The 26,342-nt window shown below is 39.0% G+C and overlaps 1 protein-coding gene and 1 long non-coding RNA gene across 2 annotated transcripts in view; both read right to left on the bottom strand.

Moving 5' to 3' along the window:
• The window catches only part of LOC308695899, a 670,325-nt gene that overhangs the window by 590,977 nt on the left and 53,006 nt on the right, over positions 1–26,342 (bottom strand). The window lies entirely within an intron of this gene.
• The window catches only part of LOC308695875 (NACHT, LRR and PYD domains-containing protein 3-like), a 49,320-nt gene that overhangs the window by 10,057 nt on the left and 12,921 nt on the right, over positions 1–26,342 (bottom strand). Inside the window, exons 6-12 of the mRNA XM_081374135.1 lie at positions 25,930–26,125; positions 23,900–25,835; positions 23,102–23,266; positions 22,095–22,268; positions 3,064–3,234; positions 1,760–1,933; positions 1,188–1,361 (exon numbers count right to left, since the gene is read on the bottom strand). Of these exons, the coding sequence (XP_081230261.1) occupies positions 1,188–1,361; positions 1,760–1,933; positions 3,064–3,234; positions 22,095–22,268; positions 23,102–23,266; positions 23,900–25,835; positions 25,930–26,125 (2,990 nt within the window). The remainder of the gene's footprint in view (positions 1–1,187; positions 1,362–1,759; positions 1,934–3,063; positions 3,235–22,094; positions 22,269–23,101; positions 23,267–23,899; positions 25,836–25,929; positions 26,126–26,342) is intronic.

Raw genomic sequence — 26,342 nt, 5'->3', positions numbered from 1 at the left:
CGGGAGCGCAAGCGCTTGTAGAAAGGGTACGTAAGGAGAAAGTGGCGCGGTCGTGCTTTCTACGTTTTTAGATGCAATATGTGAACAGTCCCTAATTCATAATAAACAGAATCTATTTGGTTTAAAATCGTTTTTGTTTTGTATAAAATGGACTAGGTTGTAAATAGTTGGTTACTTTTAAAATTAAGTATAGTACAGTTTGCACTTTATTATGCTGCTTGCTTGTTGCTACTGTGCAATAGTGTAATTATTTTAGTTATGCTTAAATATTTATTTTCAGCACTGAACTTTTTTTCTTTTACTTGTTCTACCTCACATGTTTTTAATATTTGTCAAATATTGTTTTTTTAAGTTCAATAAATGTTCCTTTTTTAAATTGAGACTTGTAACATTTGTTATCATCATTGTGTCATTTTAATGATGTAAATTGAGTGAGCAAAAGCAGTATCGGCTCCAAATATCGGCCCAAGAAAATCGGCAGCCCGTATCGGTCATCGGCTAAGGCTGATGAAAAAAAATCGGTATCGGCGCTAAAAAATCCATATCGGTCGATCCCTAGTCAATAGCCTTAAAAAAAATATTTTTGCCATGTTTTTGGCAATAAAATTTTATATAAATCAGGCTAGGAATAATATATTTACAAATCCCTCTGTAAATGTCTTCATAATATAACTAGGTACAAGACTGGAAGGTTTGGTGTGTATACTGTAGGTGCGACTGAAGTGGAGATTTCGGACTTGGAGTGTGAGAGAAAAGTCATTTTGAGAAAACGGGCTTTAAAGATTTATCATCAGCCAATGAGATTCAGCCCTTTTACTTTCACGATTGGTTGCTGATAAAAAGGAAATGACCATATTTGGATCCGACAGGATTGTACAGGAGAGAGAGAGCTTTCTAACGGTGTGTGTGATGACAGGGAGCAGACAGCGATCGTGGAGCAGCGTGAGGATGAAGAACACCAACTTTGTTGAATTTATGAGAAATCTACAGACGCAAACAGACAAAATGTAGTAAAATAAAGACCTAAATGTGTATTTCTGACTTTTTCCACCACAGTCTGAAAGAAGACATGTTATTGAAGACAAATATACAAAAATCTCAAAATTGACCAGTAAAAAAACCCAGATGTTTTTGCCTGCCGTGTCTTGCCTTCAGCATTTTGATTCTTGTCTGTGAATGTGACTGACCTCAATCTCTCCAGTTTACAGTGTGGATCCTTCAGTACGGCACATAAGTGCTTCACTCCTGTGTTTCCTAGTTTATTCCCGCTCAGGTCCAGCTCTCTCAGGTGTGACGGGTTTGATTTCAGAGCTGAAGTCAGGATGAGACTCTGTTTCTCTGTAATTCTGCATTCACTCAGACTGAAGACAGAGAAATAACAATAGTTCACATCTATGATGATCATCTTATTGAAGAGCTACAGCAGCATTTAGTTTCCAATAGTCTGTTTGAAACCCAGTCACACTAGTTCTGTGTGCTGGAAGACACTGTTTCTTCTCTTTCATTTTTACTATTTATTTGACGTCTCTCTTCTTTATTCTCTGTTGAAAAGGCAGATTTCTGCATGTACACAATCAGTACATTGTATCAAATGCTGGAAATTAAACAATTACTAACTAGATAAAAACACATAAAAATGTGAGCATTAGGGAAAACCCAGAAAGTGTACTGCTATAAACAATGAAACATAAGCCCTGCTGTCTTCAAATAAATAAATTTCAGTCACACTGTAATTGCTGTACAGTATAATGACACTAACTGTAGTTTCTCCAGCTTGAATTGTGGGTTCATCAGTAGATCACTGAGGTTTTTCACTCCAGAGTCTCCTAGTTTATTCTGGCTCAGGTCCAGCTCTCTCAGGTGTGACGGGTTTGATTTCAGAGCTGAAGTCAGGATGAGACTCTGTTTCTCTGTAATACTGCATCTATTCAGACTGAAGACAGAAAGAGAAAATTACTCAGATCTATGATGATAAACTAACGTGTTCATCTTCATCCAGCAGACTTTTGCTGACAAATAAACAGGGATATCAAGGTAAAGGTAACATGGAGAAACACTACACATTGTTCATTTAAATATACTACCAACATTGTAACAATATTAATGTTGAAAGCGTTAATCTATTTATGTTAATATACGCATTCATTTCATTTAATCTTTAAGGATCTTTCATGTCAATGTTACCCTTGGTTTGCTCACTGGGTCAAATGTGTTTATGTCGGTTGTTTTCAGACACATTGTCTACTTGCTAAAACTTTACAGTAAGGTTTCATTTGTTAACATTAACTACTTTAGTTAACATGAACCAATGATGGACAATACTATACAGCATTTAATAACCTTAAGTTTAAACATTTACTAATACATTTTCAAATACAAAAGTTTTCAGTTAACATTAGCAAATCCCTTGTGAACTAACATGAAGAAAGAATAATTGTATAAACTAACATGATCAGATTAAGGAATTAAAGTATTTGCTTAAGCAGAAGACAATCAAACAAGTTTTGTAAAAGGTAGTTCATCTGCTTTAGTGCTGCACCGTGAGGCAGTGTCAGTGTATTTTATGGATGGCTCAGCTAAACAGGCCAATAAGAGACTATTAACTACTATTATTCCTTTTAGTTATACTAATGTCTAATTAAAACATCTACAAATGTATAAACTGATCAGAGATCAGATAAAACCCACAGGCACTTGTTCAATCTCAGTGAATCTGCATGATTCATGAGTTCACAGAGATCATCGCCCCCCCCAGTGGTGAACCACTGTCATTGACATGAGATTCGTAAAGGTTTCATAGCTTCATGAAGTGTGTTTCGAAAGCGCCCATCACTAGCGTTCAGTCAACTTACCTTCAGTGGATCTTATTACAGGCAGATACTGATCACAGACTTTTAATATGCACTTGTTCAATTTTTACAAGTTACAGTCTATGCTGCACCAAAATTAGACATTTGTGAAATACAAAGATTAAATTGAAAGCAGCTATGAACTGTCCGTCTGGAAATATTATCGTCAGCTAACAAAGTAAAGTAATATTATAAATAAATGAGCAATACTCACGTCAGTGTGTTGAGTTGACAGTGTTTATCCTGCAGTAGAGCAGCGATCTGATTCACTCGTGTGTCTCCTAGTTCATGTTCACTCAGATTCAGCTCTCTCTGGAGTAATGGGTTTATACCCACAACTCTATTCACATACTGACAGGCTTCCTCTGCAGCAGGACTCACAAACCTGCAGAAGAGGAAATTCAGGTATCAACTAAATGTCCATTGCATTATAAATAGAAAGAGTAAAAGAACTTACATTTCTGGGAATAATAATCAATGAAAAATTATGTTGGAAGCCACATATACATTATATTAAGGCTAAAATATCCAAATAAATTGCTATATTGTATAAAATCAATTACCTACTAAATCAACAAACATTGTACATGTTTTATTTTTCCTTCATACATCCATACATTACTTACTGTTTGGAGGTATGGGGAAACACTTAAAAAACCAACACTGAACCAATATTTATCCTGGAAAAGAGAGCCTTAAGAATTGTAAATAAAATCACCTATAGAGCACAAACTACTCCGCTGTTTATTAAATTAAAAGCACAAAAATTTAGAGATATTGTTGACTTCAAAACTGCACAAATTATGTATAAAATAAATAATCAACAGCTATCGAACAGTATTCAAGGGTTGTTTCAAATGAGAGAGAGCAAACATCACTTAAGAGGAAAATTTGTATTTAAAAAGAAACTTATAAGAACAAATTCTAAATATCACTGCATCACAACCAAAGGAGTCTGTGTATGGAACAGCTGCAGTGAAGAGATGAAATCATGTACAACAATAAGTAATTTTAAAAGACTATTTAAACTGAAAATATTAAATGGATACGAAAAGGACTCGAAGTGATAGTATTGTATAGAGGTTCATTGGTCTACATATTAAGTCTAGTATGGAGGTGTTATTGGAAATGGAACTGTGTGTGTATGTATGTATGTATGCATCTGTATTTATGTGAATGCATCTGTATCTATATGAATGCATGGGTTTATGTGAATAGGTAGATATACGGTGTATGTAAAGATGTATGTAGAAGAGAAGCATCAAATTGTTTTGTATTTAACTAAAGGATAAAAATAGAGAAATGGGGTAGGACCTGAAAAGTATGTTATGAACTTCTTCCTACTCCTTTTTGAACATGGGAATTTCTAATTTGACTTACTTACAATAATTTTGGAAGATTGTGCTGAGAAGTGCATGACTTTATTTAGCTGTTAGTTTAATTTTAATTTTATATATGTATGTATGTCTGTATATATATATATATATATATATATTTTTATCTACATGTTCAAAATAAATTACTACTACTACATTACAAAAAAATGATATGATAAAAAAAAACTTTAAAAAACATTATTGTTCTAAAGACAAGCTCTAGTTAGTTATCTAGATGTAACACTTTTCTTTGAACATTTAAATACACAAATAAATATATATATATTTAAAAGAAACTTGAGCGACACTCAGTCCTAAAGCAAACTCATAAGAACAGAAACGTCTCACAGAGCAGAAGGGCAAAAGCTCACTAGATCATGGTTTTCAGTGTGAATACAGTGTGAAATTAAGATCTTTCTGGCTTTAAAGCAGGAGGAGTGAGAAACGTCAGCACAGAGAAAACTGGCTTGTGAAACTGCATGTTTGTGAACATCTGGAGACTCATAGACCTGGGCTGTGTTTCCCGATAACGTTGTCTCTTAGTGCTACGGAGACTCTAAAGGTATAACTTAACTATAGGTGTACCATTTCTAGGCGTGTTTCCCGAAACCATACCTTAGGAAGCTGCTTAACCCCCTGAGGTCGGCAATCGCGCCGGCGCGATAGGCTCGCTTTTTTTTATCAGTTCAAACAAGATTAATTTTGCTCTGTTGACTTTGATATTACAAACAAGTTTCATACATCAATCGATTCTGTTAAATGTGTATTATTTTTGTATATACTCACAATAAAAACAAAGTGTTGTGCTTTTTGCCAAATAAAGAAAAATAAACATGATGTGAGTTCTGCTTTCTCTCTGTCAGTGTAGTCCATTCTGAAACACGTCCGAAAATGAACTATAACTCAGCGAATACTCAGTCAAACAGGCATACAGATGCACAGGCATGAAGCTTGAATTATCTTCTTTTAAATGAAGAAATTTATATAAAAAACAAATATTCTCATCTTGTGAAATCTGTATTAAAAGAGAGTGATTCCAGTCGAGCTCATTAGAGCTCATTCAAATGTAATGTGACCACACCCCGGAGAGTGCGTGCTATTCAAACGCAAATGTCTGAGGCAATCCTGCAAACCTGTGAACGCTCGAGAAAACACAAGTTTAATCATATCATTGTAGCCTACTTGTTTACACCATCTCGCAGCGCTGTGAGGAATAATAATAATGGAAAATCTACCTCAGAAGTGCGGGTATTGCGAGGAGCGAGGATCTGACTGAGCTGAGGAATACTGTAGTAAGTTTTTTTCCTTCTCAAGTGAATCGCGTTTCTGTGAATGAATGAACGGCAGCCGCAGAGATGCGCGCTGTTTACCACAGCTCGCAAAAAGACAGTTTAAATTTAAATTGCGTTTCTGTGTGTGAATGAATGATGATGTTTTAGCAAACTGTATTGCTATACTGAGATGAGTAAAAATCGAATGAAATATGTTGAAATAAAATGTAGGCTATTTGTATAAGCAACGTATTAAACTGCAAATTAACATTTATATGCCCTAATATTTCATAAAAACAACGTTACAGTCAGGCGAAATATGAAAGACAACATGTTGTTGACTAGATTTGGGTACAGTATGTACTGTAGAATATACTGCCACATCAAATAAGCTTTTGTTTAGCAATTTCTGCTCATATGTTGCATATATAAAAATACTATTTTTGTCAAAAATAAAGTCATCAACTAAGATGTTAGCTGTTCCAATGTTGGCTATATTCAAACTAATGAATACATATGATAAAATGTAGGCCTTTAATCATTTTTTTTACAAAGAAAGAGTACACTTGAAATATTGTTGAAATTGTAATTATTGTTGTAATTGTAACCTTTTTAATAAAATAGCAAAACATATTTATAAGATAGATGTAAGCAAAATCTTAAATGGTCAATATAAGTCTTCTTCTAAATATATCTTTTGTCCTTGCATTGTGGCTCAGTCAGTGTCACACCTGAATGCATGGCTCATTATGCAGAGTGGGAGGGACATTGTATTCTCAGGTGTAAACCACTCCTCGTTTACGCCCCCCTCGCATATTGGCTTTCCAAGCAAAACCTGTCTTACACAATTTAAATCAATGTATTTTTTTTATGTGAACGATAAAGAAAGACTATTTTCACATAATTTTGAAGCCAGAACTCGAAGCGACAACATCCATTAGTCAAAAGTCTTGTGGACACATATTTAGTATGTGTTTTGTGGTCTTATTTCAGCAACTATCATTTTTATTTTTTTCAATAACCATGCATAAACATTATTCTCTTAAAAATACACACATCTACATACATGTTGCTCGCATATTATGGTAGCCCTGTTTGTGCTATATAGAGTGAATTTACACCTTTGCCATTAACATGTTTATAAATAACTGAAAAAAGCACAAATGTCAAGGCATGTCAGAACATCTCAAGGGCCCCAAAAACCCCTTGGTCCCCAGAGGGTTAAAAAATGGCGCTTCTTATGTTGTCATTCCACTTGTAACACGCGCAAGTGATGATTCTCTGTCATACTATATGAGCAGCAGACACCACGTCATTTATCGATTATCATTTAAGTATAAACCTCAGAAGAGTATGTGTATTTATCTTTATTGTGCTCAGGTCGTCAGACAGTCAGAATGACAGTTTTTGTGTGAACGTTAGAACAAATAATAGGCCTATATACCCAAGTCAATGTATTATTATTTTCTTTTTGTATTAGTATTTAAAGATATTTAATTTACAACTAATTTAATCATTTATATCTTGATGCATTTTATTTATAATACATTTTTTAGCACTTGGGTATGGCAAGGTGGTTTCCAGTATAAGCACTGCCGGTTCTGCAACAGAGAGGACACAGAAACGAAGAATTCAAATCAACAATGCATTTATTGAAAATCAACTTTAAAACAGTCGGGCAGCCGAGTCCCGAGCCACCAACAGGGCTGAGGCTAAAGGGGGATCCGTTAACCAGGCAGAAGGGTTTGCAATGTTGCTTTATTTGTGTAATTCCACTGGGTGTCACTAGTGTAGTAGCAGAAACCACATACTTCACCTTTAATCACTCATTTTAAGCTTTAAGCGCTATTGCTCAGTACGATCACGTGAAAAAGGAAAACAAAAACAGGAGCAGGAGAGAGAGACTCGAGTCCTGACAAACAACTAAGTTATATTACAATGTCTGAGTCCTGTATCGGCAACCTGCCATTCACGTGGCTTATATACATTTCAGAAAACCCCTTACTCACAAATATTACATGCAAAAAATATTGCATAACCATGCCACGGCGGGCCAGACTAAATACCCACAGCTTACATGTATGGCTGATGTTTGTTCTAAACAAGTCAGAGTCGCCTGGGTTTTGAATTGAAGATGTTGATATCGTCATAAACTAATTAGCCTATCTGTTAGTTCTCTTTTCAAACGACAAAAGTGTCAAGTTGTTACGGTGTCCTGTCATTTTTGCCAAGATGTTTTTCTTTATTAAATGCATCATATTATAACTATTATAATATTTCTAAGGGCAAAAACAGGAACTTTTAATTGGCTTTACATCATCAACTGTCACTTTAGCGCGAGGCCCTGTGCAGTCGCAGACTTGGTACTGTCAGTAGCATGTAGCATTACTATTTACCTCCCAAGCTTGAGCTAACTCGATCACGTCGAGCAGCAGGTGGACTTGATTTCAGATAGCCAGGCTCCCCAGCTCCACCCACGCCCTGCCTCTTTGACCATTTTCTGTTTTCCGGGAGTGACGCGAGGCTAAGATGGCGACGGCCGGCTCCGCCCACTTTAGGCTTCAAAAACGGTCTTCAGAAACCTACGGGTGACGTCACGGATACTACGTCCATATTTTTGTCCACAGTCTTTGCCTAAGTCTATATCGTCCACAGTCTACGCCTATGACCCGTAATTCACTTGACTTCAGACATGATATTTGTTTTATTTATTTATTAATTTATAATATAGAATAGATTCTTACCAGATACTTTATTAACAGAAAGTCGTTCTAGTGATCAAATTGAAGCTTATAGCGCCACCCCTCTTCCTCCATTGGGTAAATCTGATCACAACTTGGTGCATTTGTCATGTAGGTATAAACCACTTGTCCAGCAACAGCCAGTTGTGACGAGAACAATAAGAAAATGGAGGATGGAGAGGAGTGAAGTTTTAAAAGACTGTTTTCTAATGTCACCACATCTCTAGGACCTAACTGTCCCATCAAAAGCTTTACATAACTCCAATCAAAGGCTTGCAACTGTCTTACCTTTTCAACGTAATTGCGTATTACGTGACGTCACGAACGCGCATCACAGAACAGAGCAAGGCGAACATTTGTGCTTATAAAACTTAAACTTTTTTATTTATTTTTGAAATGACCGATCGTTTCGCTAGATAAGACCCTTATTCATCGTCTGGTATCGTTTAAAGCCCTTTGAAGCTGCACTGAAACTGTCATTTGGACCTTGAACCATTTGGGTCCCATTGGACTCTATAAATGGGGGGAAATCCTGGAATGTTTTCATCAAAAACCTTAATTTCTTTTCGACTGAAGAAAGAAAGACATGGACATCTTGGATGACATGGGGGTGAGTAAATTATCAGCAAAAGTTTTTTTTAAAAGTGAACTTCTCCTTTAAGGCAATCCTTTACAGTCTCAATGTATTTTTATTGTAAAATTAAGATTTAAAAAAAAAAGAAAAACGAAAAAGCCTAAATATATATTAACCCTCTGAGGTCGACAAACGCGGCGGCGTGTTTTGGTGGATTTTTTTCACATAGCAGCAACATAGACTTAAAAAAATCCGTCATTTATGGTCATATAAATAAAATAAATACATGATTATAAACTATAGAGGGTCTTCTTTTTTTTGTGTACACTCACATTAACATCAATAGCTTGTTTTTATTTTTAAATAAATAAAATAAACAGGGTGCGCTTTCAGCTCACTCTGTCTCCGCAAAAATCTTTCTAAAACACGTCTGGAAAATGAACTGAAACTCAGCTAATACTTATCACACAACCATGAAACATGCGTCTAAAGAAAGCTTTAAATTTCTACTTTTAAATAAAACAATTCTCATTCAAAACAAATATTCTCCTGCAAAGTAATCTGTATGAAACTAAAGAGAAGTACAGTTTCTCCCGTCTCATCTAATTATCAGTAATGAGTTTACACCCACTCGCAGAGCGCGCTATTCATAAGATAATGTGCTAGGCGATCTATGCAAAATAGGTAAATGCCCCCTGAAATGCCTTGAAACCAGCAAGTTTCATTCATTCACTTTCCTGCACCGTTGGCATTTTTAAAAATGATTTTTTTTTTAAAAAATGACATTTTACAAACCTACGTTTTGCGCATGTGCTCCTGCACACACTCTTTCAGTCACAACACAGCAATCAGAGGAGGACGCGCTGAAAACTGTAATGATGTTCTCTTCCTTCATAACTCGTACTGAGAAGGTTTGAGTTGCAGAGGAATGTGTGACTGTTTCACCTGTTCAACCACATCAAAGTTTCGTAATTAGTAAGTCCGTGCTTTTTCTCTTTTTTTCTTATGTGCTGAAGGGCCGCTGTGCCTTGGTGAAACGGTGTTTGTACGTAAAGAGCTCTTTTCCAAAAGGCCATAAACCTAAAAAAGCTGCCTCAAAGAACCAGCAAAAGTAATGATTATGAATATGTAAAATATTGCAATAAGACATTTGAATTGTTTATTAATTTCTGCGTCGGCTGATAGGCTATAATGACTCGCGATCTTCGCAGTAGGCTAGTGAATGCACCGGAGAAATGCACATTTATTAGGCTACATAGTTTTATTTTGTTTTGGATGGTTTTGTTTAGAAACAGCTTTCTGTAAATATATTTCACATTTTTTAGGCCTGTGAGGCGAGTAGGCTACGGTTCGGTTCAAGATGATATAATCTCCAGTTCAAGCACCTTATGTTGTGATTGCTAGCCTATATTTACTTTTATGTATTAAATCCAGGAAATTGGTTAATGAAAAATTTATTAAAATTAAGATACAATTAATACAAAACGAAGTTTTAAAGAAAGGCTTTGTGCTTTCTGTTTTTAGGTCTCTGTGTGTTACGATGTAGGCAGGAATGAAGCAGAGAGAGAATCCATATGCAAGCGTTATTTTAATAAAACAAACAGGAAATCCAGGTAAACAACAGAACACGGAACTCAGGACCAGAACAAGGAAACAGCTACAACGACCGACAAACCACAACTGAAACACAGGGGTATAAATACACAGACAGACAAGCTAAACAAGATAACAAGGGGGTGTGGTTAATCAGAGACACCTGGGAAGACTAATCAACATAACAGGAGACAGCTAAACATAAAGAGACCGGGGAACACATGACAGACAAAAACAAGACACAAAACCCACACCGTGACATAGCCCCCCCTCTATGGGCGGCTACCGATGCCCATCAAAACAACAACAAAAAAAAAAATAGTTCAGGAGGGTGGTGGAGCGGAGGTGGACCCGGGGGCGGGATGGAGGGCCAGGCCCGTGGAACGGCAGAGGGCCTGGAGACTGCGGCAGTACGGGAGGCCAGGGCAGATCAGGCAGTGCAGGCGACCGGAGCGGAGCAGGCAGTGCAGGCAACCGGGGCGGAGCAGGCTGTGCAGGCGACCAAGGTGGAGCAGGCTGTGCAGGCGACCAGGGCGGAGCAGGCTGTGCAGGCGACCGGGGCGGAGCAGGCTGTGCAGGCGACCGGGGCGGAGCAGGCTGTGCAGGCGACCGGGGCGGAGCAGGCAGTGCAGGCGACCGGGGCGGAGCAGGCTGTGCAGGCGACCAGGGCGGAGCAGGCGACCAGGGCGGAGCAGGCTGTGCAGGCGACCAGGGCGGAGCAGGCTGTGCAGGCGACCAGGGCGGTACAGGCTGTGCAGGCGACCAGGGCGGAGCAGGCTGTGCAGGCGACCCTTCAGGCGGCCACGGCGGAGACGACCCTTCAGGCGGCCAGGGCGGAGACGACCCTTCAGGCGGCCAGGGCGGAACAGGAGACCACCCCTCTGGCGGTCCTGGCGGATCGGGCTGGTCCGGAGGTGTATTGCCCCCCCCCAAAATTTTCTTGGGGAGGCTCTCCGGTAAAGAGTCCTGGACCAGCGATGAAGAGGGCTTTGAGCTGGGCAGGAGCAGCGGCGAAGAGGGCTCTGAGCTGGGCAGGACCAGCGGCGAAGAGGGCTCTGAACTGGGCAGGACCAGCAGCGAAGAGGGCTCTGAGCTGGGCAGGACCAGCGGCGAAGAGGGCTCTGAGCTGGGCAGGACCAGCGGCGAAGAGGGCTCTGAGCTGGGCAGGACCAGCGGCGAAGAGGGCTCTGAACTGGGCAGGACCAGCAGCGAAGAGGGCTCTGAGCTGGGCAGGACCAGCGGCGAAGAGGGCTCTGAGCTGGGCAGGACCAGCGGCGAAGAGGGCTCTGAGCTGGGCAGGACCAGCGGCGAAGAGGGCTCTGAGCTGGGCAGGACCAGCGGCGAAGAGGGCTCTGAGCTGGGCAGGACCAGCGGCGAAGGAGACTCTGGGCTGGGCAGGACCAGCGGCGAAGGAGACTCTGGGCTGGCGTGAAGTGCAGGCTCGGCTGGACTGGCGTGAAGCTCTGGATCGTCAGAAGTGACGTGAACAGTCTCTAGATCAGCAGAAGCGACATGAACAGTCTCTGGATCAGCAGAAGCGACGTGAACAGTCTCTGGATCAGCAGAAGCGACGTGAACAGTCTCTGGATCAGCAGAAGCGACGTGAACAGTCTCTGGATCAGCAGAAGCGACGTGAACAGTCTCTGGCTGGACAGGCTCAGGCTTTGCAGGCATGACGCGAAGAGACTCAGGCTTTGCAGGCATGATGCGAAGAGACTCAGGCTTTGCAGGCATGACGCGAAGAGACTCAAGCTTTGCAGGCATGACGCGAAGAGACTCAAGCTTTGCAGGCATGACGCGAAGAGACTCAAGCTTTGCAGGCATGATGCGAAGAGACTCAAGCTTTGCAGGCATGACGCGAAGAGACTCAGGAAGCGTGAAGGCGGCCCTCCTGGGAATTAGAATTAGGCGTGGCTGCCTTCTAGGCTGGAGACTCTCCAAAGCTGCTGGATTCATTTTTGGTCGGTCGTTCTGTTACGATGTAAGCAGGAATGAAGCAGAGAGAGAATCCATATGCAAGCGTTATTTTAATAAAACAAACAGGAAATCCAGGTAAACAACAGAACACGGAACTCAGGACCAGAACAAGGAAACAGCTACAACGACCGACAAACCACAACTGAAACACAGGGGTATAAATACACAGACAGACAAGCTAAACAAGATAACAAGGGGGTGTGGTTAATCAGAGACACCTGGGAAGACTAATCAACATAACAGGAGACAGCTAAACATAAAGAGACCGGGGAACACATGACAGACAAAAACAAGACACAAAACCCACACCGTGACACTGTGAAAGTTTGAAAGTCTTTTAGTGCCGCTTTCAAAGCGCTCGCGGCCATAAAGGAGAACTGTCATGTAATATTGTTTTTTTCCTCAAACACGAAAAATAAAAGACAAAAGACTTTTTTAAAAAGACAAACCATCAATTTTTTGGAAAATAATTGATGGATTTATAGCGTTTTGGGGGGAAAATTGATGGATTTATAACATTTTGAAAAGAAAATGTTTTACTTTGAATTTATCATCAACAATATTGTTGTTTGATTTAATAATCACTGCTGCAAGAGGTGCCTAGACCTTCTTTGCCAGTTTGCACATATTTCTTTGAAGGATGCAAAAATATCGTCAGCCGCTCCCATTCAGAAAAAAAAAACAACACTGTGCTGTTGTCATGACAGCGCTTCAAAAAACAACCCTCAGGGCTTTAGCTCAAAAATGTGCAGATTTGGAGAAATATTGATAGATTCTCATAGATTTACATCATATTTCTATAGACAGGAATAATATTTACTGAATTTATACCCAAATGCGTCAATATAATAATTATGAGCGCTTCATACTCTGATCTATTGTGTTTTCAATCCATACCAGCAGCCTGAGGGCGCTATATGCACAATAATAGTCCATTTATGAAACATGAAGAACCATAATCATGTGACATTCCAGGAAAAAAAAAAATTGTGATGCTTCCAACTGTTCCGACTGTGAACCAATTTGGTAGAATATATATGTATATATGAAGAGTTCAGATGCTTCTGAATGCCATCTGAAATTTTCTTCTAGAATGATCATTTTTATCAAGCTCGTATATTTAAGTTCAGTAATTTCACTTAAATGACAATTAATAGGTAATCTTCATTGCCATTTGATACAAACTTGATAAAAATGATCATTCTAGAAGAAAATTTCAGATGGCATTTAGAGGCTTTTGCATCTAAACTATATATTGCTCTTGCATTCTTTCTTGTGGCTAGGTGACACACCTGAATGAATGGCTCTTTAAGTATGCAGCTCATTATGCGGGGGCATTGTCTCCTCAGGTGTGAACCACTTAATATGCATGATCGTTGACGCCCATTACGCATATTGCCTATCCAAACAGAATGTGTTTTAAAAAATTTAAATCAATGTATTGTTTTATGAGAATGATTAGGCAGGATGATTTTCACATCATTTTGAAGAAAAAACTCTAGGCGACGACATCCATTAGTCAAAAGCCTTGTGGACACATATTTAGTATGTGTTTTGTGGCCTAATTTTAGAAACTTTCATTTTTATTTTTTCCAATAACCGCGCATAAACATTATTCTCTTAAAAATTCATGCATGTTTTTTCACATATTATGGTACCCCGAATTGTGCTACATAGAGTGAATTTACACCTTTGCCATTAACATGTTTATAAATAACTGAAAAAAGGACAAATGTAAGGGCATGTCAGAACATCTCAAGGACCCCAAAAACACCTCAGACCCCAGAGGGTTAACTTTTGAATCAAAATAAATTAACATCATCATCTCAAAACAATGAAAACAGGGGGAGGGGATACACCGCTCTCCAGTAATTTGAAAGTGATTGCAGAACCAGTTTTGGCCACAATCTTACATACGATTCCTTTAAATGTTGATGAAATGTAGGCTAACACTAGCCTGCAGCTAGCTAGCTTATTTCACTATGGACAACAGGTTAATATCACTCACAGACTAAAGGCTAGCCACCTTTTTGGTGAAAAACTGGGTTACACATTGACACCCTTTCTTTTGTCTTTCCTCTTTCTCTTTTCTCTTTCCTTTTTTGAAAACCAGATTTTCTTTTACTATGCAACATTGTGGTCTCTGTGTTTCTGGCACATTGCCTGACTGTCTGCAACTAAAGTTACTAAACACTGTCACTGATGAGTGCAGACGTAAGACAGGACCAAACCATTTCATGCAGATACAGGGGGGTGGTCGCTCAATATGGATGTTTACTTTTTGGTCAATGGGAATATTTAACTTTTATTGGCAAAATAATCAAAGACATAATTAATTTTATTATTATTTGTATAAATATACTCAATGATGATGGTTTATATAGTGTATAATATAATACTGCAAAAATTTTAAATTAGTTGTTACCTATTTGTTGGGGTCCCTGTCAGTCAGGGGCCCTTGGAATTGTCCTAACTTTCCCCCCTATACGGCGCCCATAAGCTACAGTAATGTGAAAAGTACTGGCACTTGTGTTAAGATGCTGTAAAGTGAGAATGTTTTCAAAAATAAAATCACAAATTTAATTTATTTATGATTTAACTTCTATTAACTAATTCAAATCAATATATGGTGTAACGACCCATTGCGTTTAAAACGGCTTTTGTCCAGGTACACTTGCGCATAGTTTTTCAGGGAGCTTTGCACGAAGGTTTCTTCAAGCATCTTGGAGACGTTCCCGCAGTTCCTCTGGATTTAGTCTTTCTCAGTTTTTTCTGTTTCTTCATGTAATCACAGACGGACTCGATGATGGTGAGATCAGATCATACCATACCAGCTGTTGTCAGACTCCTTGTGCATACAGAAATCTCACTGGATTATTACAATTAATGGCAAAAAGAATGTTTGGAAATGTAAACTGATATTTCCTACTGACACACTACAGCAAAAGATATAAATAACTGACTTAAAACCATTTTTTTTTGGGGGGGGGGGGGGTATAGAATGAAATATAGAATACTGTATATAGAAGGAAATTAGAGGACAAACTGCAGAACAACAACATGAGAGAGGTGTGGAGTGGAATGAGAAAGATTTCTGGATATAAGATATCAAGTACTCAACAATCTGGACAGAGCCAACGAGCTGAATATGTTTTTCAATCGGTTCAGTCAGGGATTGTTGCCTGACATTCAACTCTCATTTTCTACTTCAGCTGGCATAACTTCTATACCTCCGTCTTGCTCCATCCATTACCATAGCACCGATTCTCCTGGTGACCAGCATATTACAGTGGACCAGGTAGAGAAAGAACTAAAGAGGATTCATGTGGGCAAAGCAGTCGGCCCTGATGGAATTAGGCCCTGAAAATATGTGCAGAACAGTGAAGTTGTGGCACAGATGTTTAATGTGAGTCTGAGTATGGGGGAGGTACCTGTTCTCTGGAAGACATCTTGTATGGTGCCAGTGCCCAAAAAGGGGATCTGTAAGGACCTCAATGATTTGAGACCGGTGGCACTGACGTCACACCTGATGAAGACACTGGAGAGGATAGTTTTTCCTTATCTAAGATCTATGGTTAGAAGTACAATTGATCCGCTGCAGTTTGCGTATCAGTCTCATGTGGGAGTGGAGGACGCCATCATCTATCTCCTACATAGAGCTTATTCACACCTGGAGAAGGCTGGGAGCACAGTGAGATGTATGTTCTTTGAGTTCTCAAGTGCTTTTAATTCCATCCAACCAGGCTTACTACGAGATAAGCTAATCTCAGCTCATGTGGATGTCCCCACTGTAAGATGGATCATGGACTATCTGACAGAAAGACCACAGTATGTGCTTCTACAAAACTGTAGGTCAGAACTGACCATTAGTAATGTGGGTGTGCCACAATGGACTGTTTTGGTACATTTCCTTTTTACTTTTTGTATGATACTGGGGCATGCCATCTCGAGAAATTTTCAGATGACTCTGTGGTCATGAGATGTATAAGTGAAGGAAAGGAAGAGGAGTATAGGAGTCTGGTGGAAAGCTTTGTGTACTGGTGCAAGCAGAACAATCTCCAGCTTAACACAAATAAATCTAAGGAGATGGTGATTGATTTTAGGAAAACATGTAGTGTCTCCCATCAGAATTAATGGTGAAGAGATTCAGACTGTCACTTCTTATAAATATCTGGGAGTGCACTTGGACAACAAATTGAGCTGGGCCACTAACATTGAGATGACATAAAAAAAGACAGAGTCATCTCTATTTCTTGAGGAGATTGAGATCTTTTGGAGTTCGGGGAGAAATGCTCCGTTCCTTTTATGAGTCGGTTGTGGAGACAGTACTTTTCTGTGCTGTTGTATGCTGGGGAAGTGGAATCAGGATCAGCGATGCAAGCAAACTGAATAAACTGATAAAGAAAGCCAGCTCTGTGTTGGGGACTAGCCTTGACCCACTGTAGGTGCTGATGGAGAGGAGAATTCTGGCCAAACTCTCTGTCATTTTGTGTGAAATTGCTCACCCTTTAAACGGTATCGTTGGTGCACAGGAGAGTACATTCTCGGTGTAAGAAGGAGAGATATTTTAGGTATTTTATTCCTGCTGCAATTAGGCTGTACAACCACACCCTAATTTGAAGTATGTGCAGAATAGTGAGGGTATATGTAAATGCATTTATATGGATAGAAGTGTGTATTTTCATGCATGTATAGGTATATATGTATATGGGTATATTTAGGTATCTACGTATGCATAGGGATGTATACGGGTACGTATACGTATGTATACGGGTTTGTATGGTTTGCATATTTGTGTATATGTACTTATGTAGATGCACGAATGGTTATTTAGTATATTTACTATGTTAATATTTTAGTCCATATTACCGTAATGACTTGTTTTAAATAATATATTGAATGTTTTTGCTTAGACTAGGGGTTGAGTGGCATTGTTTTTGGGTATTGAGTGTGTATGTGGGTAAGGAGGTGTTTCTGAATTTATGTTAAGTAGGTCGTTGTATGGTAAACCATATCTATTTGTAATTAATAGATATTCAGATTATTGAGATTATTGATTGATTGTTTTGTCAATTTGTGTTATGCATGTTGTCTCAGTTTCTGTTGCTGCTGTAACACCTTAATTTTCCCTCGGGGATTAATAAAGGAAGTCTAAGTCTAAGTCTATAATTCTTGATTGATTGATTTTAACCCCCTGAGGTCGACGGTATCGCCGGCGATACCAGCTCGCTTTTTTTTTTATCAGTGTAAAAGAAACTCATGAATACTCTGTTGACTTTGATTTTCCATAGGAGTTCCATACATCAATCGATTCTGTTAAATGTGTATTATTTTTATGTATACTCACAATAAAAACATAGTGTTGTGCTTTTCGACAAATAAAGAAAAATAAACACGAAGCGAGTTCTGCCTTCTCTCTGTCCGTGTAGTCCATTCTGAAACGCGTCCGAAAATGAACCATAACTCAGTGAATTCTTCTCACACATACAAGTGATATATGTCTTTATGAAGCTTGAAATCTCTTCTTTTAAATGAAGTAATTTATATAAAAAACAAATATTCTCATCTTGTGAAATCTGTATTAAAAGAGAGCGATTCCAGTCGACCTAATTAGAGCTAATTCAAATGTAATGTGACTCCGCCCACGGAGAGCGCACGTTATTCAAACGCAAATGGCTGAGGTAATCCGCGCAATCCTGTGAACGCCCCCATCAGCTCGAGAAAACCAAAACACAAGTTTATTCAGAACATTACTTGCTTACACCGTCTTGCAGCGCTGTGAGGAATAATGAGGAATACGAGGAATACGAGCTGAGGAATACTAGTAAGTTTTTCCTTCTCGGGTTTCTGTTTATTGACGAATGAACGGCATGCGCTCTGTTTTTTCTCCATTATGGACGGGAGCTCTAAAAAAAAAAAACACTAAAAGACTTTCAAACTTTCACAGAGACCTCAAAACAGAAAGTACAAATCCTTTCTTTAAAACGAATTTCGTTTTGTATCAATTGTATCTTAATTTTAATAATTTTTTCACTAACAACTTTCCTGGATTTAAAGTAAATAAGCCTATCGTCAACGAATGATGATGTTTTAGCAAACTGTATTGCAATACTGAGATGAGTAAAAATCTATATATAAAATAGCCTAATATTTTTGTCAAAAATAAAGTCATCAACTAAGATGTTAGCTGTTCCAATGTTGGCTATATTCAAAGTAATGAATACATAGATAAAATGTAGGCCTATAATCTTTCTTTTTTTTTACAAAGAAAGAGTACACTTGAAATATTGTTGAAATTGTAATTATTGTTGTAATTGTAACCTTTTTAATAAAATAGCACAACATATGTACAAGATAGATGTAAGCAAAATCTTAAATGGTCAATATAAGTCTTCTTCTAAATATCTTTTGTCCAAGCATTGTGGCTCAGCCAGTTTCACACCTGTGTGAATGGCTCATCATTATGCAGAGTGGGTGGTAATTCAGGTGAAAACCACTCCTCGTTCAAGCCCCCTCGCATATTGGCTTTCCAAGCAAAACCTGTTTTACATCTATTTAAATCAATGTATGGTTTTATTTGAACGATAAAGCAAGACTATTTTCACATAATTTTGAAGAAAAAACTATAGGCGACGACATCCATTGGTCAAAAGTCTTATTGACACATATTTACTATGTGTTTTGTGGCCTTATTTCAGAAATTTTAGTTTTTAGTTTTTTCAATATCCACGCATAAACATTATTCTCTCAAAAATTAAAACATGTACATACACGTGGCTCACATATTATGGTAGCCCTGTTTGTGCTTTATAGAGTGAATTTACACCTTTGCCATTAATATGTTTATAAGCAACTGAAAAAAGCACAAATGTAAGAGCATGTCAGAACATCTCAAGGGCCCAGAAAACCGCTCAGACTCCAGAGGGTTAAGAGTGTACATTTAGATATTTAAAAAGCTGTGCCATTTTACAATGATAAGCTGCTTTGGTGGAATTGATATATATATATATATATATATATATATATATATATATATATATATATATATATATATATATATATATATATAAATATTATATCAGTCTGGTAAGTAACCCAAAAAATGCCACGGTGTGCGTAGAGGGTTGCTTAATGGTAGAAATAGCTAAGGCAATAAGTTGGAATAAGTCCCGCCATCTAAATTATACAGCCAATTGCCAATTGGCAAAGTCATCGCGTCACTGCAACTGTCAAACTCCGGTTGCTGCACAAACAGATAGTGCACTGAGACGCACAAACTGCACATCCGCATTGGCTCGTCGGATCCAGCCCAAATTATAAGCCTTTTAAACGCTATTTGAACATAAAAACAATATTTATGGTTTAGTTTGTGTCAGATTTATTGCTGAATTGAACTGTTAGGGTTAGGTAAGGGTTATCTCTGTTGTGTCAAGCAGTTTTTTAGATTTCAGGATTTCTTTATTCAAATAGATAGGACTTCATCTTGGATGCCCGAAATAGCTGCCCAGCAACGTTGCACAAATGGCCGCCATGTGAACAGAATTTTCTTGAGCGAGTCTTTGCTCCTACCCACTGGTGATTTACTTGGCCTCGCCCCAAAACACACCCATCTCTACTCCTCACCATTTTCTTCTTGCCTTCTTCGCAGCTGTCTCCAGAGCGGCCCCTAGCGTGAGGCTGCCTCCGCAACACTGAACTGCTCGGACTCCTGCTTTGCATACCTCTTGTTTCCTCCAACAACTTTCCTTTCAGTAGCTCTGAATCTAGAGTGAGGCTGCCTCCGCAAAAGCTTCCTGCCTCTGCTCTCCTCTTCACTAGCTACTACCTACATCAGCTCAAATACCATCTTACAGCCACCCTAGTACCGACCCGACCCACACCACTGTTGTGGATCTTGCGCTTGTCTCATTTCAGGAGCCTGAGCATGGCTCGCTGGATTTTTGACCCATATGTGGAGCACTCCAACGATCTCAGACCATTGTGGTTTTGAGTATGGTTTGCTTTCAGCTACAAAAATGTTTCACAAAAATGTTCATTGTGAACGCAAACCACTCAGGGCTCTCTTGACATTTTTTCCATTTGATGCTTCTGTACAAATATGTTAATTGTTATGGCTGCCTTTCGACAGATCTCTACAAATTGTTAATTTACGACATACCTATTGCCTTTCCAGCCACTTCCAAACTGTGCAACGCTTCTCGTGTTAATTCTAAATGTTAAAAAATTTTATCTTAAAAACATACTAACATTGTAAGGGCACCCCAGGAAACATTATAAAATAATAAAATAATCCATGTCATGGAACCTTTAATTATTATAAAATGAGCACTCTTTGCAAGTTTTCTGCCATGCCAAATCCTGTAAATGGTAAACGTTTTTAAAGGGGAATCGCATATCCTCATGGTGTTGGTTCACCCTCCGGCTATGATTAGAAAATGTATTTTTAAAATTAAACAATTTTACATTTTACTTTGTGTTCTGGCGTTGTTTTAATATAGAACTTGGTCTATTTGAGTTTTATTAGGCTAAATACGGGATGTTGTTTTGTTGAATGTCTGTTTTGAAGATCATAAAAAAGTGTGTCCTCCCCCCATGAAAATGAAATGCCCCCCCATTCTATATGTTCTGGCGACGGCCCTGAGTACATCTCTCTCATTACCGCAGTAGTGATGTTGGCAACTGGTCTCACGCCAGCTTTCAGAGTAAACTTTGTTTATCACTGCCACAACAGTGATTTCGGCCACAGTTCTCACGCCAGCTTTCAGAGTACTTTTCTCTCATTAACACAGTAGTGATGTTGGCCCCTGCTCTCACACTAGCTTTCAGACTACATTTCTCTCACGACCACAGTAGTGATTTCAGCAACTGGTCTCACACCAGCTTTCAGAGTAAACTTTGTTTCTCACTGCCGCAGCAGTGATTTCAGCCATTACTCTCACACCAGCTTTCAGAATAAAAATTTACCTTGCTGCCGCTACAGCAATTTCGCACCAACTTTCAAAGAAAATTACATTTCTAACTGGCACAACAATGATTTCTCACTTCGCTTGCAATAACCTCAATTCTTTTCACTGCCGCATCAGTGATTTCTACCCCTGCTCCCCGCAGGAGCCCTTTCGTTTTTTCTTAGCTTCCACAAGAGATTCACCCCATGAGCCACCGTATATTTCTCCATAGTGACTTCAGCAAAATATTCTACTCATCTTTGGGGGAGAGGGCTTAATGTCTTAAGTCTTTTTTACCTATACCTATATCGCTAAACCATTCACGGTTTATTGCCCAGCTTGCTGTCTTTGCAATACTTTAAGTGGGTTTTAACTCAGAGCTCAAGCCGAGCCTCGGGTTCGAGCTTCCTCCAAGGACGGCAAGCCAAGTTAGTTTGCTATTAATCTTTAAAGCTGAATTGGCAGGCAAACTAGTGAAAAGGTTACTAGAATTTTTTATGACAAGTGTGCACAAAAACTAAATTGCCCATGTTAATTTTCAAGGTATAACATACTCCAGAATATCAGCACATATACTGACCCATAATGTCTATTTGACCTTTAGCTTGTTTCACAACTAAACTGTGTTGACGGTTATCATCATCATGACAGAGCCCATAGCATTTGATCTGATCTTGATGCAACAAATTGTCCAGCTTATTATATAACTAAAATAATATATTTACCCTGCATGTAGCTAATTTAGTTAATTATTTGATCCCATCTCACCTCAGTGTCTTCAGTTGACAGTCTGGATCCTGCAGTAAATCATTGAGCTGCTTCACTCCTGATTGTCCAGGATCATTTCCTGTGAGATCCAGCTCTATCAGGTGTGAAGGGTTTGATCTCAGAGCTGAAGCCAGAGCTTTATAACCTTCTTCTGTCACACTGCAATTAGAGAGTCTAGAACAGAGAGGAAAACATTCAGCTGATTAATCAGTTATACCTGAACAATATAAATCTGAATGATCGCTCTTCCAGTCTCCTCTACAATAAGGAAGCCCTTTTTCTGGTGGTCTACGGCACATTCAGTGGTGTTTCGCTGGCGTATTGCATGGATTAGTGCAGCTATTCCCCACTTGGCGCTTCAGCATAAAGAGCAGTTTCCCTATGTTATGTTCGCTAGTTTCCGCTATTTTTTATGGCTGTAAGGAAAATTAGGAAGAGAGCCAAAGCACTCTTCCTGTGAACTAACATATCAAGAATGACCATCTCCATGGTAAGCCCTGTCCCTACCATCCCGTTGGCATGAAGGACTAGCATTTTGGGCATTCATGGGGTCATAGGGAAGTTACGACTTAGGGGCCCCATTTGTTAGTTTTCGACATAACGTTGAACGTGACTGACGTTACTGATGTAACCCTCATTCCCTGATGGAGGGAATAGAGACGTTATGTACCTCCTGCCACAACCCTGAACCATCCCACTGAATGACCGGGACCCCGTCTCGGCTCCTCAGCATAAACCTGAATGAGTGGATGTGTGCCGCCATCTTATACAGCCGTATGTACGGGGAGTTGCTGGGCATGCAAATTCCACTGGCCATTTTTCTAGAACTCAGAGGTGATTTGAGCTGACCCCATGTGTCAGTCTTTAACGTAACGTCTCTGTTTCCTCTATTATGGAATTAGGGGTACATTGGTAACCAAGACTTTCTTTCGCGCTTTTGTCTCCAGCATCGCCCTGTCAGTCATCAAGCCTCACTCTCGTCATGTCACTCCTGTGGCTCAACTTACCTCAGTATCTTCAATTTACACTTCTTCAGCCCAGTGCAGAGCAGCTTCACTCCTGAATCCTGCAGATTATTATTGTTCATGTCCAGCTCTTTCAGATTGCTATCTGATCCAAGAACTGCAGCCAGAGCTGAACAGCTTTTGTCTGTTAAGTTACAATCATTTAACCTACAATGGAAATAAATCACATCAAAGAATTAGATGGAGCACATTCAATAGTTTTTTTCATAAAATACATATTAAATATGTTTTCCAATATAATTTTTTACATAAACACTTTTTACATAACCTAAGCATTTAAAATATTAAATTATTGGGAGATACAGTAACAACCGATAATGTATGTACTGTATTTAAGCAGCCTGTTTAATAAAAATATCAATGTTTTATATTATAACCTTACAGAATGTCAGAAAGATTTCATCTTTCATTTTGGCAATATAAATAACATCTGTACCAAATTACATTATTTCCCCCAGTTTGGGTATATGAATAAAATATGTACTTTTTTTCCCTCAAGTATGAGCATGAGCTAATATATAATTCTATATAAGTCAATAACAGTCTGGTGTATCATATGATACAAAACATGCAAACATTTTTACAAGGTCTTTTATATTTTTTCTAATGGTTTGATAAACTGTCTCCACTAAAAAAATAAAATTTTCAGACTATTATTTCATATGTCAGGCTTTACAGGGATAAGTTCATGTTCATGATGAGGAATCACTATAGAGTAATGTAGACAAAGACATTTTTCAGATGAGAGCAAAACATGACAAAATATATTAAAAGACTTACAGAGCTCTTCTGGAGGTTTTGATGACTGCCGATAATCTAATGAGACACTCGTCTGATTTCTTGAATTTCTGAAGCTCAAACTCCTCCAGCTCTTCCTCTGATGTCAACAACACAAAGACTAAAGCAGACCACTGGGCAGGTGAAAGGTCACCAGATGAGAGACTTCCTTTGCTAAGGTGGGTCTGAATCTCTTTTACCAGAGTTTGGTCGTTCAGTTCATTCAGACAGTAGAACAGATTGATGGATCTCTCTGCAGGAAGATTATCTTCTAATTTCTGCTTGATGTACTGAACTATTTCCTTGTTGCTCTGGTCATTGCCGTCTTGCTGTGTCAAGAGACCTCGTAAGAGTCGTCGATTGGACTGGAGTGACAGACCGAGGAGGAAGCGAAGGAAAAGGTCCAGGTGTCCATTGTCACTCTCGAGCGCCTTGTCCACTGCAGTCTTGAGAAAATCAATCATGGTTTCATTTCTGTTTTCCTGTTCTGTAGACTCATGATCAAACACACTTGTCTTGTTGATGTATAGAATCAGATATGAATAAAGGGTCTTGAGTAAATCAATCATGGTTTCATTTCTGTTTTCCTGTTCTGTAGACTCATTATCAAACACACTTGTCTTGTTGATGTCTAGAAACAGATGTGCATAAAGGGCTGCAATAAACTCTTGAATGCTCAAGTGAACAAAGCAGTACATGGTACCAAGAACAATCCCTGTTTCCTCCTTAAAGATCTGGGTACACATGCCTGAGTACACTGATGCCTTATAGACGTCAATACCACAGGCTTCCAGGTCTGTGTCATAGAATATCAGGTTGTTTCTTTCCAGCTGATGAAACGCCAGATTCCCCAGTGAAAGGATGGCGTCTTTATCCCATGAAACATCTGGTGTGTATTCTCCATCATACTTTCGGCGGCTCTGCTGGATCTGAAAGCGGAGAAAGTGTGTGTACATTTGTGTCAGAGTCTTGGGAGTGTCTTCAGTGTTTGATTCCTGCAGTGTTTTAGAGATCTCATCAGCCTGAGTGTTTTTCACATCATTATTTATTTTCTCCTCCAGAATGTTCTGGAGAACCGTGGCTGAAATCCAGCAGAAGACTGGGTTGTGGCACATGATAAAGAGACTCTTTGATTGTTTAATGTGATCTAGGATTGTGTTGGCCTGATTGTGATCAGTGAATCTTTTTTTGAAGTACTCTTGCTTTTGTGCGTCACTGAATCCTCGTATCTCTGTCAGCCGGTCGATACAGTCAGGAGGAATCTTACTGGCAGCTGCTGGTCTGGTGGTGATCCAGATGAGAGCAGAAGGAAGCAGATTTCCCTTCATGAGGTTCGTTAGGAGAACATCCAGAGAGGCTGGTGACGATACATCACGCCACGTCTCATTACAATCAAACTTCAGAGGAAGGCGACATTCGTCCAGTCCATCAAGGATGAACAGCACTTTGAATTGATTCCTTCTTGTAAGGTTCAGTCCTTTTGTCTCTGGGAAAAATTGAGTTATAAGGTCCATCAAACTTAGTTTTTCTTTCTCCTTTAAGTTTATCTCTCTGAATGGAAGAGGAAATATGAAGCTGATATCTTGATTTTCTTTTCCTTCAGCCCAGTCCAGAACAAACTTTTGCACAGAGACTGATTTCCCGATGCCAGCGACTCCTTTTGTCAGTACAGTTCGGATCTCCTCGTCTTGTTCAGGAGCTTCAAACAAATTTGTACATTCAACCTGTATCTCTTGTGCTTCATGACGCCTGGAAGCAACTTCAATCTGTCTCACCTCATGTTCAGTATTGACCTGTTCACTGCCACCCTGAGTGATATAGAGATCTGTGTAGATGTTATTCAGAAGTGTGGAGTCACCTTGCTTCGCAATTCCTTCAAACACACATTGATACTTCTTCTTTAGGCCACATTTCAGCTGATGAATGAAGAACAGCTCATCTAAACACAGGAACAGAAAATAGATAGTTTTAGTCTTCATTTTCTCTCCTACATTTATAAGAGACAATCAGACAGATGATCATGAGTCTCTTACCTTCTAGAGCATCAGCAGCTTCATCTTGCTTCATCTCTCTCAGGTAATGTAGAGTGAGATCAAGAGCTGATTCTTTGATACTGGATCTGTTCTCAATAAAGTCCTTCACAAAGTGTTGTGTGTTCTCTTTTTGTAATATTTTCTTAAACTTCTCCAGTTCATTCTTCAGAAATGTGAATATTTTGCTCTCAAGATCCTACAAACAAAAGTAAGAAAAAAGACACAATTTAAACGAAATTCACATCTACATTTGGTATAAAATCTATATACAATTATACATAAAAAAAAAAATATATATATGATACTGATACTTGTGTGCAATGCGGAACTATGGAGCGTCGACCAAAACCCAGGAAAGATGAGCATAAAGTCGCCGAAACTACTGAGAGAAAGTCTCCGCAAATGGCTGCTGA

This window comes from Scardinius erythrophthalmus, assembly GCF_964197995.2.
Source record: "Scardinius erythrophthalmus genome assembly, chromosome: 9".
Lineage (NCBI taxonomy): Eukaryota > Metazoa > Chordata > Actinopteri > Cypriniformes > Leuciscidae > Scardinius > Scardinius erythrophthalmus.
This window is presented reverse-complemented; position numbering and strand designations above follow the sequence as displayed.